Raw genomic sequence first — 13,964 nt, forward strand, 5'->3', positions numbered from 1 at the left:
CATTACACCAGTGCAGGGCTTAATACTGTCATCAAAGGCAATTAAACACAGTCCAATAGTTGAAGTTACTAATTTAAGAAGAAGCTTGCTCTAAGAAGCCATTATTTTAAAATATTAATAATGGATTCTCCAGGTCAGTGCTGGCAGCTAATTTTCAACTCTGGTCTCCAGCCAGAGGCAGTACCAACTTGTTGTCCTAGAATTATGATTTCAAGTTCCAAAGGACAGAAATAATGTTTATTTTCACGGTGCCCTGGAGTAGCAATGTTCCAGCATAAGTGTACACTTGATGAGTTATAAAGACAAATTAACAGCAGGCTCAGACCAGTGTCCCATGGGCCGTTAAAACCTTTCACAGGCCCCAGGAACTCTACATACTCTGGACTTTTTCCCCCTCAAAATTAGCAGTAGGTTTAAATGTGATCTCCTTACTTCTACCCCACCCTCAAATTCTTCAAAAGAGCCGATATCTTTCTCTTTTGGTATTAAAACTTTTATCGGTATCGCTATAAGCAAATGGGAGGAACGACAACAATTGTTTTAAATGGAGAAGTTGAAAATCTTGTAAAGTTCCCAAACAAGTGATCTCTGGCTTTGACTTCTCATATCCATCAGAGATGGGAACTTCAGCCTCTACTCTTACCTCTGACGGTGGAACTCCTCAATCCACTTCCCTTCTTCTGGTCCTCTATTGGTGAAAGACCACATGGATCTTCTAGCCTGAGGATTTCTCTCTTCCTGAGTTATACTGAAATCAAAAAGTCAATCCAGAAAAAGTAATGGGAGACCCCAAGCTGACAGTCAACACCCCTTGAGGCCTTCATATTGGATAATAGGCAGCATCCTGAGCTCTTTCTGGCTGTCAATTAATTTATTCATTCTTCAAGTAATGATTTAGCTCCTTCTAGGTTCTAGGCACAGTTCTAGGTGTTGGAGATACAACAGTGAACAAAGTAATCATCTCTGTCCTCATAAAGCTTACATTCTAGTGAAGAAAGCAAAACAATAGACACATAAACAAATGTCATATTACAATAAGTTCTATGAAAAAAAATAATAGTAAGGGAGGGAAGGGGAAATTGGCATTCCAGGGAGAAAAGAGTTCTGGAAAAAGCAAAGAGCCCAAGTGTAAACTCCCTGGGGGGAGAGTATCATAGTGTCTGTGCTAGAGTGGGGAGAGTGGTGGGGACGTGACAGGGGTCACAGCAGCAGATAAGATTGGGAAGAGAGAAGCTAGTGGGGCATAGGAAAGATTAGGTCATATAGCACTTGGTAGGCATTACCTTACAGGCATGGCAAGGGTTTTGGCTTTCACTCTACGTGAGAAAGTGAGGCATTAGAGAGCTTGGAGAGGAGTCAAGTGACACGACTTGACTCATAGTGTGATTATTTGGTGACTTACTCAACTGAGTTGTCAGCCCTCTGAGAACAAGAGTTATACACACTATACTTCCTGACATAGATTAGGTCGCAATTGGCAAAATGGCTCCAGAGAACGTCTGATTGATGTGTACTTCAGAGATCCAAAACAATGGTTATTTTGTCTTTGAGGTGCTTCAAAAATGTCTTATATTCAGTGTAGATCAGTTCTCTCTCAGTAGGTTCATCATAAAGGATTGAAATTTGCCATTTAGAGAAATTTCTCATTATTCTTTCTGTTCCTTTTTTGTTAACTATGGGAGTCATTGCCCGTTTTTATTTCTCCACTTAGGCTGGTAAGGAAATTATGGAGTTGCTTTTCCTGGCATCATAAGAATAACAGTTACATGTATTAGTCATGAGTCTAGCTGGATCTATGGATTCTATTTAGAGAAAAATGAAAGAAGGGCCACTTTAGGCTTGTTTAGTTGCTGGCAATGACAATCTTATAGTACCTCACCTTAACAGACTCTTCCAACTTGATTAATGTAATTACCTTTATTTTTGTTTGGACACAAACTTATGCCAGAATTAGAGAACAAAAGTCTACTTGAAGTCTAAGGATATCAGGGGGCTATATGCAAGGATGCAATGTAGATTAGAAATCAATAAAAGACATTCGCCTCTAAAGGCTTTCTTTTAGTCTGGAGGCAAAGCTCAAAGTTAAGCAGATGTCTCTGGGATGGCAGACCAAGGAAGATCTATCTTTAGGTGGGTTGCACAACATTTTAGTGGAATGAGTTCTAGTTGAGGGCACATGAATCACCTAGAGATTTTGTTAAAATGAAGATTATGATTCAGTAGTTCTGGGGTAGGGCCTGAGATCCCGCACTTCTAACAGGTTCCCAAGTGAAGCAGATGCTGCTGGTTTACATACCCCATCTTGAGTGGCATAGTGCTAGCAGAACTCTTATTTGGATAGATCCATTAGTTTACTTTGTGTTGGTAATTTAATCTTCAACAGATACAGATTACATAAGCATTTGACACTGAGGAACCAGCAGACAAGAAGTGCAGAGAAGAAATTAACTAATATTCCAAGAGATCCTTACCTTGCCAGCAACAGCACTGGTTGCTTTACTTAGGCTATTTTATAGATGTTCTAAAAGGCACCTTGAGACACTTGTTTGGGTGATGGATTTGCATATGCAGAGGCAAGACTTATGTAAAAACTCTATGTGGTATGATGACGGAGAGGACAGGAATGTAAATAATAAATGTGCCATTACTCATTATTAAAGGACCTACTCATGGATGATTATAATCCTTTAGCTGAAAGTCCAGACAGGGAAAAGATGGAGAAGTTACCTTGAACAGCTTTTTTAAGGTCATACAGTCTATGAATACTATTGCAAAAATTAAAGTCTATAAGCTTGATGCCCTCCTCCTGGCAATATCATGCTGTTTTCTGTGAGTGTATTTTTAACCAAGTCCAGACAGAGACATCAGTACAAATTTTATGTCTTGGCCATGCAAACTACAGAGTGCTTTAGTAAATGCAATTTGGTATGGGGTGTGTGTGTGTGTGTGTGTGTGTCTGTGTGTGTGTGTGTGTTGTGTGTGTGGGGGGGTGAAAGGAGGATGTATGAATGTGTATATTGAATAAGAAAACATCATATCCTACAGTATTTTAGGAATGGTCTTTTGGCAGGAACTTTTTTATATGCCATATTTAAAGAAAGAAAAACCGGATTTAGTAAGACTAGTGAAAAGAAAGGTAAAATGACATCAAATGAAGTAATAGTGGCCAAAGCCAAGTATGTGTCAATGGACAGTAGAAATAAAACAGAAGCAATGAATTTAAAAGAAATCAAAAATTTAAAAATATTGGAACTTTGTTATTGATTGGACAGAAGAAATTATGGAGGTGGGTATTTAAAAATGATTTTAAGCCTCTGTCTATGCTGTTTCTCCATATGTTTCTGTCTTACAGTAGGCATAGGAGTAATTAAAATCATGGGTTTGATGATTAGATCTGACCTGGATTTAAATCTGACTTCTTCACATATTAACTGCATGACTTTGGCATGTAACTTATTTTCTCTAAGTCTCTCACAGGGTTGTTTGTAGGGAATTGATGAGATAATCTATCTAAAATACTGAATATAGAGCCTGATCACATATATAGGTAAGATATAGAATCTGGATATATGGGAGAATGATGGTGTCATTATCTGCAATGAGTCTTCAAGGATTTTGATATTGATTTCAAAGCATGTGAAATGGTATGAGCAAGGTGTAGAGGCTGTCATGAATATGACTTGTCCATGTACTATGATTTATGGATAGTGCATGAGGTTCAGAATTGGGCCACCAGTGTTCAATTTCCAACTTGACCATAGTGACCAAATACTGATCTCTGGGTGAGGAGGATATGGTTAAAATTTATAGAATGGGAAATGTGAACAATGTCCAAGGCAAACTATGTCTAGTTTTATGCTCAGAGTTGGCTTCCATCTCTATAAAATACTACTGAGTGACACCAAGTTAAGATGCAGGAGAAAAAACAGGACTGAGGAAAGAAGTGACAAATACAGTGTAAGAATCAGGACAACTCTACCAAGGCCAAGTAGGCAAACTAGAATGAGGAAGCCTCAGACTTCAGGGACACAGAGTCCAAGAAAAGAGCATGTGGGACATCCAATAGAGTAGAGGAAATAGGGAAATAATTATTGTCAAATTATCAGACAACCATCAAATTCAGGAAATTCATAGGAACTAAGGAGCATAAAGGCTGGTAAGGAAACATATATGAAACATGGGTGATGATTCTGATACTAAAGCTACTTGCTATCTAGAGGAGTCTCTTTTTTGGTCTCACCCTGGAGGTTGATGATCCCAAGAGAGAAGATCTGAGTGAAAGTCTCCAGGCTAGGATAACCCAGATTATCAGCCTGCCAGCAATACAAGGGTCAGGGTCTCTGGCAGAGGGATTCTCTTAGCATATCAAGTGAATTTGGTGACATTTCTCCTCTCTGCCTTCATCTTTTTGCCTACTCCCACCAAGCTTAGCTCCTAAAGCTCCATGTTGGTTTTAGAACCTGGTAGGCCCCGAGTACTAAAGTTGTTGCATTGATTTCCTACCTCACAAAGGAGCAGAAGAGAAGGAGAAGGTAGAGTAGGAGAAGGAAGGGGAAATAAAACAGGAAGTCAAGTGAAAAAGAGAGACAAGAAATCTGGACAACTTAGGATCATGACCCAAATATCAGGTGTCTCCCTCATTATAGGTGGTTATAGAAATCAGTAGCTGCTGAGGCTTTGTTCTTATGCTGAGTTACTGCAAGGATACTGCTCTCATACATATACTCCACTGTGCGACTTCATGCATAATTGGATGTTACTTGCTCATTTTTTCCCCTCTTGAGAGAAATCAGAGTTTCTTAAGTGGGAAATATTTCTCAGCCTGGGGAAAATAGAGACTTTTCTCACTCTGTACTTCCCTAGTTGACATAAATATGAAAGGCAACTGGGAAAATATCGATTGAAAAAGTATTGCAGAGTGGCATTTATTCAAGCCTCAAAATGTATCAGGTGGTTTATAGAGCAGAGAGATAGACATAGTCCCTTAAGGCTTAAATTGTGAGCATCAGTGTTGATTGAGGAGAGCTAATTTACTATATTCAGAAAGGAAATGGTGTTGAGAAGAATGATTACGGCAAAATGCTCAGCCAGAGAAAGTGTCACAACTTTTTATTGAATTGTTGTTTGGGATGTTTTTGTAAATTTATCAATCATTTTGTGACATTTTACAGTGTAACAAGGTTTTGGTGTTTGTGAAACATCATTCTGAAATTGCCCCAAAGTAGATTTCTCTGTCTCTCTCATCAAACTGACATTGCGTACAAGTTTACGAATCTTGAATGACTAGTCTAGCTAAAACTCTTTTGGTTGCAAGTTACAGAAGTAAATTTGAGTTTTAAAAAGTAGAAAATCTTGTGTTAAAAAAAGGAAAGTCTCAGGGAGCCTCAGGACAAGAAATTCAGCTGGGCCCCAGGAATGTTTTAGAATTCAGTTCTGGAAAGCCCCCTAGTGTCTCTTCTCTCTAGGCTCCATGCACTTTGCTCTCTTTCTTGATCTCATCTGATATGCTTTTTATGGCAGATTAAGTTCTTTCTTATAGTTCCCAAATTGACATATTATAATTTCAACCTTCCCAAGAAATTTCAGAATGGTCTATTCCTTTTTCACATTCTTAGAAGGGAAAATCTGGTTTCACCTCCCTAGCCTTTTAGGTCAGAAGGCCATCCCTGGTTTCATTATACATAAAATGAACATAGTTTCCAGGGACCCAGCTCTGTGGATGTTGGGGCATGGGGGGTAGTTTCCAGAAAAATAAATTGTTAAAGGCTTTGAGACTGTGCCAAATTCATCTCTCCTTACCAGAATGAGAATGCTGCCTGGTGCTAAGGACATTCTCCATAAATATTTGTCAGATGAAATATTTATTGGCTGAATGAACTGGTGAGGATATAGGAACACATTTGGCTAGATAAATGAGGAAGGTTTTTGCATTTTGAATGTCATGATAATAGATCTTTATGAGTTCATTGATGTAATGGTTAACTTTAAAGTTATTTTAGTTAAAATCATTTGATTTCTAAGCTGATCTATGTATCGGTAAAATCATTTTAAAAATAAAAATTATAATTTTTTGTGAGAACATTTGAATAACTTAACAATATACATATTCATTCATTTTAATGGTATTTATTTCTTTATTTTTAAAAATGTTATTTGACATTCATGAAGACTAAGCCTGGAGTGATTCGCCCAGTACCTGTAAAATCCAAAATATTACTGAAAAAAGAGGAGGAAATTTATGAACCCAACCCTTTCAGTAAATACCTGGAAGATGATAGCGACTTCTTTTCTGAGCAGGTGAGCATACATAAGACAAAGTCTTTGATATTTTGACAAATAACTGTATAAGTAATGGAAATGCCTCTTGAGTATAGTATGTGCAAGAAAATGTTCATTTGATTGGAGTATCCTTAGTAATAAGAAAAGCTCTAATTTTTGCATAATAAAAAGAAATTCATATATTCCTAGGATGATATCTTGAAGTATTTCAAATTAAAAAAAAAAGTTTTTTCTACCTACTGCTGGCATTGTTTTGGGAACCACTCTCCATAAAAAAAAGGCATCATGAAGTCACTGGTTGGATGGGTCATATAGGTGTTGCATTCTTATTTCTAAATTCCTGCATCTTTTTTTAAGAGCTGCAATATTTGATATTTAGCAAAGGATCTATTGTACAGATGCATAGTAACACAGTAGAGATGATACGAACCCCTAAATTGAGCAGTAATAGGGGATAGGAGTTTAATATATTTTAAGGCTTTTTTGGTCATTTGGTTTATATGTAAAAAAGGTATATTGTCTTCCTCTTATATATCTTATATGTTGGAGGAGGTATAATGGAAGATTTTTGATGGTAGTTTGTAAGCTATTAGGGAAACATATGAAAATACACATTTATGTAGTATAAAAGTCCATAAATTATTTCAGAGAGAAACTCTGCATCTTTATTTATCCTATTAAAATGCAACAAATAGGCATGGGTTGTATATTTTATATCTCAAATACCATTCTATGGATAAGCAGTGGAAGCAATCTAGAAACCTTTCCCAATACAACCAAGGAATGTAAAAACACTACCCTTGGTAATGTGTAATAAAATATACTGATGAAGGAATATAAGGTGATACACTCCTTTTAAATTTCACTTTGGAAATGATAATTAAGAATATTCTTGAAATATTTGTGGATCATAAGGAATATCTTATCTTCCACATACGAGCTCTATAACATCTCTCTAGCCGTCAGTTTCTTCGTGTATAACTTGAGGCATTCAGATCAGGTACTTTTTAAAGATCCTTCAAATTAAAAAATCTGAGTTTCTTAAAATCTAAGATTAACACTGATTGGGTCAGAGGTCCCTGAGTAGCCTTATAAAAATTCCATAAATTGTTATACTTTTTAATTATAAAATGGAGGTGATATTTCCTGTTTATTTATATGTATTTTGTAAAGACTGATATGATTTGATAATTAAACATTTTAGAAGGCACTAATATCATTGAACATGATAATTAAAGGCAGTTATTTTCATTATATAGAATAAAATGTAGTAGTCAATTTAAATTAGAGAAATCTTATTGATATAAATAGGATTGTTATCACTAATTCTACATGTAACAGAAATGAAAATTCATCATTAACAAAAACACTTGTTAAATATCTATTGCTTGCATGACACAAATATGTTAGAGGCTTAATGTGACATTTTAGACAGTATGGGATCATTATAAAAAGTATAAAAAATAATGTAGTCAAATGACAAAAATGCCAACAGTTAAAATAAACTTCACATATTATCCATGTAACTTACATTCTTCAAAATACCATCTAATGCTGTAAAATAATGATTTTGTCCTTTTATATTAGTATAATTTCAAATTTATGCATTTTACTTTAAACAAAACTCATTGTAGAATATCAGGTTATCTATTTATCACAATTTGCTGTCCTCAGAAATGATAAATTCTATTTTCAAGTTTAAGAAATTGTCACTAAAAGGAGTTGCCATTTCTTTTCATTGCTTTTCTTAACTATACAGCAAGTTTAAAGCTCTGTTTATGCACAACATAAGCCTATGAATTTCCAGATAATTTGTGGAAAATTTGAATTCTTTTGCAAATATGGAGGTGCCACAGACATAATCGTATTTATATATATTTTTTCAATCAATTTATTCTTGTTTATATCCCAACTTCCTTGTGGAACATAAAAAGGGGTCTGCAGGCTGTCAGAATTGAAAGAAGTATGGCATACTACTTAAAAGTGAATTCCAAACACTGTCTGGTCTTACTCATTAACCTTGCATGAGAGGGAAAATAATAGAAACTTGGGGTCCTTGCATACTGGGCAACTACATGTACTATCAACTGGTCTCTTTATATTGAGTTCTAACTACCATCTTGGTGTGTCCAGAATCTACAATGGAGAAAGATAGCAAAGGCACATCGCAAGCGTAGATGCTTAGATCTACTTAAACTATCAATTGAGTAAGAGCAATTTATAATCTCAGCATTGCCACTTCATTAGAAGTTGAATAGAAGACAGTGCACTCAAGTTCACCAGTCACTATTGTGTTCTCCTTTACTACTGCCACAGAATAAATTGAATGATTCTAAACTCAGTTGATCTCACCCACCCATGTAATGGAAAATTCTTTAGCCAGACATTTGGGCCAAATTGAAGCAGCTCACATTCACTAATCTGCCTTGTACTGGGGACAGTTCCACATGACAGGAGATGCTGGATGGGATTGTTAAGTCAATAAATTTCCCCTAACAGCTTCACTGCCATAAAATATGATTTCAAAACTCTCTGTTACAAAATGTCAGACACTAAAGATGATGAGACCAGACGGAAATGTATTTACTGTAGCTTAAGAAGGTACAAGCAGGCAGCCTTTTGAACTGATAATGAACTGAAAATGTGCCTGGAGACAGCCTCTGAGTACTAAAAGCAAAGTTTGAAACCAAATGCATAATCAAATAATTGAGACTTATTAATCAACAGCTTTTACATCAAAATGGCATAGGCCAGGAAGCATCATTCTGTATTAGATGGGTTTTGTAACAAAGACTCTTCAGAATGAAGCTTATGCTTTTTTGAAATTACCTTTAAATCCATTATTGTATCAATCTGTGGTCCTTTTGACTTATTGCAAAATATCTCACACTCCACATTTGTATTTAAAACTATGGTGATGTACTTTGAAGCATACTCTATGGATGATCAAGGTCAGAGTTGGAAAGTAATTAACAGAATTGATTGGACAAATGGGCATCCAGAAGACACTGAGGCTTAGAAAATCAATTCACTGATGAGAATTAAGATACTAAGGAGCCCAGTGATTTTTAGTTTATCTGACTATTTGTGAGTTGGCAAAATACATTGATTGTTTTCTGGTCATTTAGTGTATCTAATTACATAAAGGTGATTTCTTCACTTAAGATCCTCAATTTAGTATAAAGAGCAATTGCTAACCTCACTTGTATAGAATGTTATATGGAATATTCTCTTGCATTCTTTATAAATTAGTAACTGAATCCATAATATTAAATATGCCATTTTCTTCTTAAACCTTAGAGAATTATATAAAAGAAAGCTTTGAACAGAATTAAGGAGGAAATATTGTTAACTCATCTGATTTTCCTGGAAATTTTCTTTTTAATGAGGAAGAACACTTCCCAGATGTGTGCCTCTTCATTTTTATTTTCCTTCTAATTTGCTTCAATAAGCAAAAGAACATGTTTTGTGTGAAAATGACCATTTAGTGAATTTCCTCCACACCACTTCACAGAGAACATAAAGGAATAATTATAAGAAATTTTCTTTTTTGCAGTATTTTCAGTCTTTCTTTTCTTCTGATTTTTCTTAGACATCTGACTTCCCTACCAAACTCTCTGTTTGACATTCAGCTTTGATGATTATGTGGGTGACTTTCACATTTCTATCTAATTATTCATAAAGTTGGATTTCTACTGTGACCTTCCCCTTCACTTCCTTGTGTCGTGCACATGTTAATATTACAGAGCAAGTACTCACCGTTGTCCTAGGTGAAACTGACAATACCGCCTTTTATTCCAAATGACTTCTGGCTTTGTCATAAATTGCTGCTTTTTCAATAATTGTTTCTCAATCAAGATGGCTTGCTTTTTTTGTCATAAAAATATCTCTTATCATTGCTAACCTTTAATTAGAAATATTTTTGAATTTAAAATGTTTAACCTATTTAGGTCTAGAAGTGATTAAGTGGTTTTCTGAATTGTTTTAAGGGAGGGAGAATTGAAATTCCTTCTGTTACATTTCTTTTGGAAGGGTTAAGACCAGAGATTTGGTTTCTCCACATTTTAGCAAGTTTATTCAAGTAATGAAATCTTTGTGAATTTTTTCTTCTTTGTTTTGTCTTCCTCCCTCCCTTCCTTTCTTATTTCCTTCCTCCCTCCCTCCCTTCCTCTCTCCCTTCCTTCCTTTCTTCCTTCCTTCCTTCCTTCCTTCCTTCCTTCCTTCCTTCCTTCCTTCCTTCTTTCCTTCCTGTATATGTAATAGGTAATAGACAATTTATCATAAACAGGTAGTATACTGCATGTAATAGATAGTTTATCAATATAATAAACTGTTTTCTTTTAAAAAAAATGTTCTAGAGAGACGGTATTTGCTTTTTCTCTGGAATGTAATCAAATAGGATCACCTCTTCAAATTAAAAATTTCATCTCTCCCCCTTTTTTTTTTTTTTTTTGGTTTAAGCTTCCTCTTGACCTTGTGTAATTATTGAAGTTGGGAGACTGGAATCAGGGTTGCAATTTTCTGTTGCAGTTGTCTACAAGCTAAGAGAAACTTATTTTCCTGTCCCCCTTCCTTTGCCTTCTATAGGGTTAAAGTCTAGAAGAGAGTCTTACTTGCTTTAAAACAAGCAAACACACAAAGAAGACCCATTGCCGCTTTGATCATAATAGATAGAATTATTCTAATAATTCTAATAATTAGTTAAGCAACTGAATTCTAATAATTAAACTCTGAGGCAATAGTTGCTTAACAAATATTGGTAGATATGGGGTATCTGACCATACCCTAATCTACCAGGGAAACAAAGACAATCTGAAAGCTTTATGCAAATGTGGTCTTTGATGTTTTGTTAATTCACGATGTCCCCATCTATCTTTATTTAAGAGGAATGGCACTGTCTTATTTAGAAACTCTCATGTAAATCATGTTCCAGTTTTAAGATAAGGTCTTGTGAAAATTAAATATTCTGTGTTATTTTTCTCTGATGAATGTCAAAAGAGAGAAGGTAGCTGTGTAAAAATATTTTAAGTAATATCCAGAGTAAACGTTAGTTAGAGATTAGAAAATTGTATTTACTGGCAAGGAAAAAGATACCTTCTTATGCTTTACTTTACAGAAGTAAACTCCCTGAGCTTTGAGTCAAGGTCAGCCTGTAGGTAGAACTCTAGATGGTAACAATCACAGGCCTTTGGCATGGTTTTGTCTTCTGACATGCAAGACAGTCTGGAAAAACTAGTGCTCCTCAACCAGGACACTGTCTACAATACTCCCCTTCTTCTCTCCTTACAAACTTTCGGTTCTACAACTGCCTTAAAATGGTTTGGACGGTAGTTATTAATAGTGTTACAAACAAAAATAAAACCCGAGGCCCAAAATGGTATCACTTAGAGTTTCCAAACCCCTGCTTAACACGTAAGTGATTTGTAGTTTCAACCTCCCTGGAAAATGTAGTCTTACCTTGCCAGTCAAGAATTTTTCAATCTGTGTCAATGAGTGCCTCTGGAATCATTTCCACCCACCAATGAAAGGGGAAGTAATCTACATGATAAGGATACCTTGCTTTTCCCTTGAAAGCCACCTCCAAGGAACATTCCCTTTCTTTGCTAGTAATGTTCTTGCCCCACCCTTCTTATAAAAGGCTTCCCTTTTGTAGAACTCCTTAGAGCTCCCCTCTACTTGCTAGATGGAGTGCTGCCTGGTTCATGAATCATTTAATAAAGCCAACCAAATCTTTAAAATTTTCTTGATTGAATTTTGTTATTTAACAATAAATATCCTTAGGAAATGCAATCAGAGTGAGAGCCTTTTGATTTTCTTTTCTCTCTTGAACAATTTTCTTTGACCCATGACAAGTGGAATCAAGGTAGAAAGCATAGAGGGGGACCTAGTAAAAGTTGGATGTATTATCTGAATATAAGTGCTAAGATTGATGTGTTTGAAACACATTATACTCTCTAAAGCACTAGGGACATTGTTGCTTATTTTAACGTGTGGGTGAGATTAGACAGTCTTTGATGACAAATGTAAAGGTCACAGCAAGATATATAAGTCTGAAAATGAGTTATGTGAAGAGAGTTGGAAACCTTCTCTTTTCTGTGATCCAAGATAAAATAATTTAAGGTGGGTAATTTAGGCAGAGAAAACAACAAATCCAAATGAGAAGAGCAACCAAAAGAATGTTTGGAGAGAATGAATCAGAGATAAAAATGGTAAAAAAAAAAATGGTTTTTTTGAATTTCATTAAAGAGCCAAACACAGCCTGAGTGAGAAGTCCAGCATATGGAAAATTGAATTCCGGCTGGTGAAACAGGTCATTTACAAAAAAATATATAGGAAAAAGAAAATGGAATACATTATACAAATGCAAAAATGTAGTTTTCTTTATTTCAAAGTCTACATGGAAAGGAAGATCTGTAGTAAATTTATAAATTCAAAATTGGTGATTCCTTAGGGATGAAAGAGCTGGCAGGTTTTTTGACTTTTTTGAAATAATGTTCTAATCTCCAAATATGGACATCCTAAGAGAAATATAATCTCTTGTAGCCAGGCCATCCAAATATCAATTTGTCTAATGGACCTTTAGACGTGTAATATGTTTTTTTTTTTAAATCTTTACTCTTTCTTGAAAATAGAAAATTGCATTTGGTCTTAAAATAAACAACTCATGAGAAGCTGGATTGTTGGTTATCTTTATCTAGTAGAGCTGAGAGGCTTAACATACTTTACCTGTTCAAATAAAACCAAGTGTATATGATACCATTGCATTTGGTACGTTCGGAAAAATAGAGGTGGTTTTTTTTTTTTTTTTTTTTTCCAATCTTTGGCTAATCCATTTCTGGAAAATATTGGGTTCTCATGAATTGCATTTGATAGAAGAACTGGCCTTTTGCAGGGTATTGTAGGGTCAGGCTAGTTTCACCTCTGAATTTAGAATCCCCATCCAGGCAGGACCTGATGACCTTATTTGTTCTGATGTATAATTGAATCAAAAGAAAACTAGAACAGCTTGGTTTTGCTGGAAGAGTTCTGAAATCTGGTTTGTAGTTGTGGAAGTGTGATTAACCAGCTCTACCCTTTGCATTTGTGAATCAGGAAACTCATCCATGAAGTAAGGGGATTGGGTGAGCCCAGTGGTTCTCAACTAGGGTGACATTGCCCTAAACGTTATTGGTTGTCACAACCAGGGATGCCTCTGACATTTAGTGGGTAGAGACCAGAAATGCTATTAAACATTCTACAATATACAGGACAGTCTCCCACAACAAAGAATTTTCCTGCCTGAAATGTCAGTAGTGCTGAAATCGAGAAATCCTGGACCAGACCATTTCTTGGTTCCCTTCCAGCTTAAAGAATACTATGACTAATGAAGCTCAATTATACCCTGCTAAGGGCATTTCAGTTCAACTGACAGTGACTAGGTGTCTTCTTTTTTTGTCTTAACTAAGAATTTTTCCCTATTTGATTTGTACAAAGGAGGTAAGTAAGCCTCCATTTATGGAATCTCCCACGTTCCATGTAGCCTCTACTTGTAATGATAGCCCTGTTAGATAAAGGGAATACATTTTCATTGGCTCTAGATATTTCAGCAACGTTATGGCTTCCCCATCTTCCCAGACATTTATTCCTCATTCTTGTATTTCCCCACTTGTTAGATTTCAAGAAAATCAAACAAAAGGAGAAATTTT

General features: G+C 35.6%; 1 protein-coding gene across 13 annotated transcripts in view; it reads left to right on the forward strand.

The window, feature by feature from the left end:
- The window catches only part of MLIP (muscular LMNA interacting protein), a 245,275-nt gene that overhangs the window by 188,608 nt on the left and 42,703 nt on the right, over positions 1-13,964 (forward strand). For all 13 annotated transcript variants that reach the window (XM_058734280.1, XM_058734281.1, XM_058734291.1 and 10 more), the window contains one exon: positions 6,169-6,297. In XM_058734280.1, the coding sequence (XP_058590263.1) occupies positions 6,169-6,297 (129 nt within the window). The remainder of the gene's footprint in view (positions 1-6,168; positions 6,298-13,964) is intronic.

The sequence above is a fragment of the Neofelis nebulosa genome, chromosome 6 (assembly GCF_028018385.1).
Source record: "Neofelis nebulosa isolate mNeoNeb1 chromosome 6, mNeoNeb1.pri, whole genome shotgun sequence".
Lineage (NCBI taxonomy): Eukaryota > Metazoa > Chordata > Mammalia > Carnivora > Felidae > Neofelis > Neofelis nebulosa.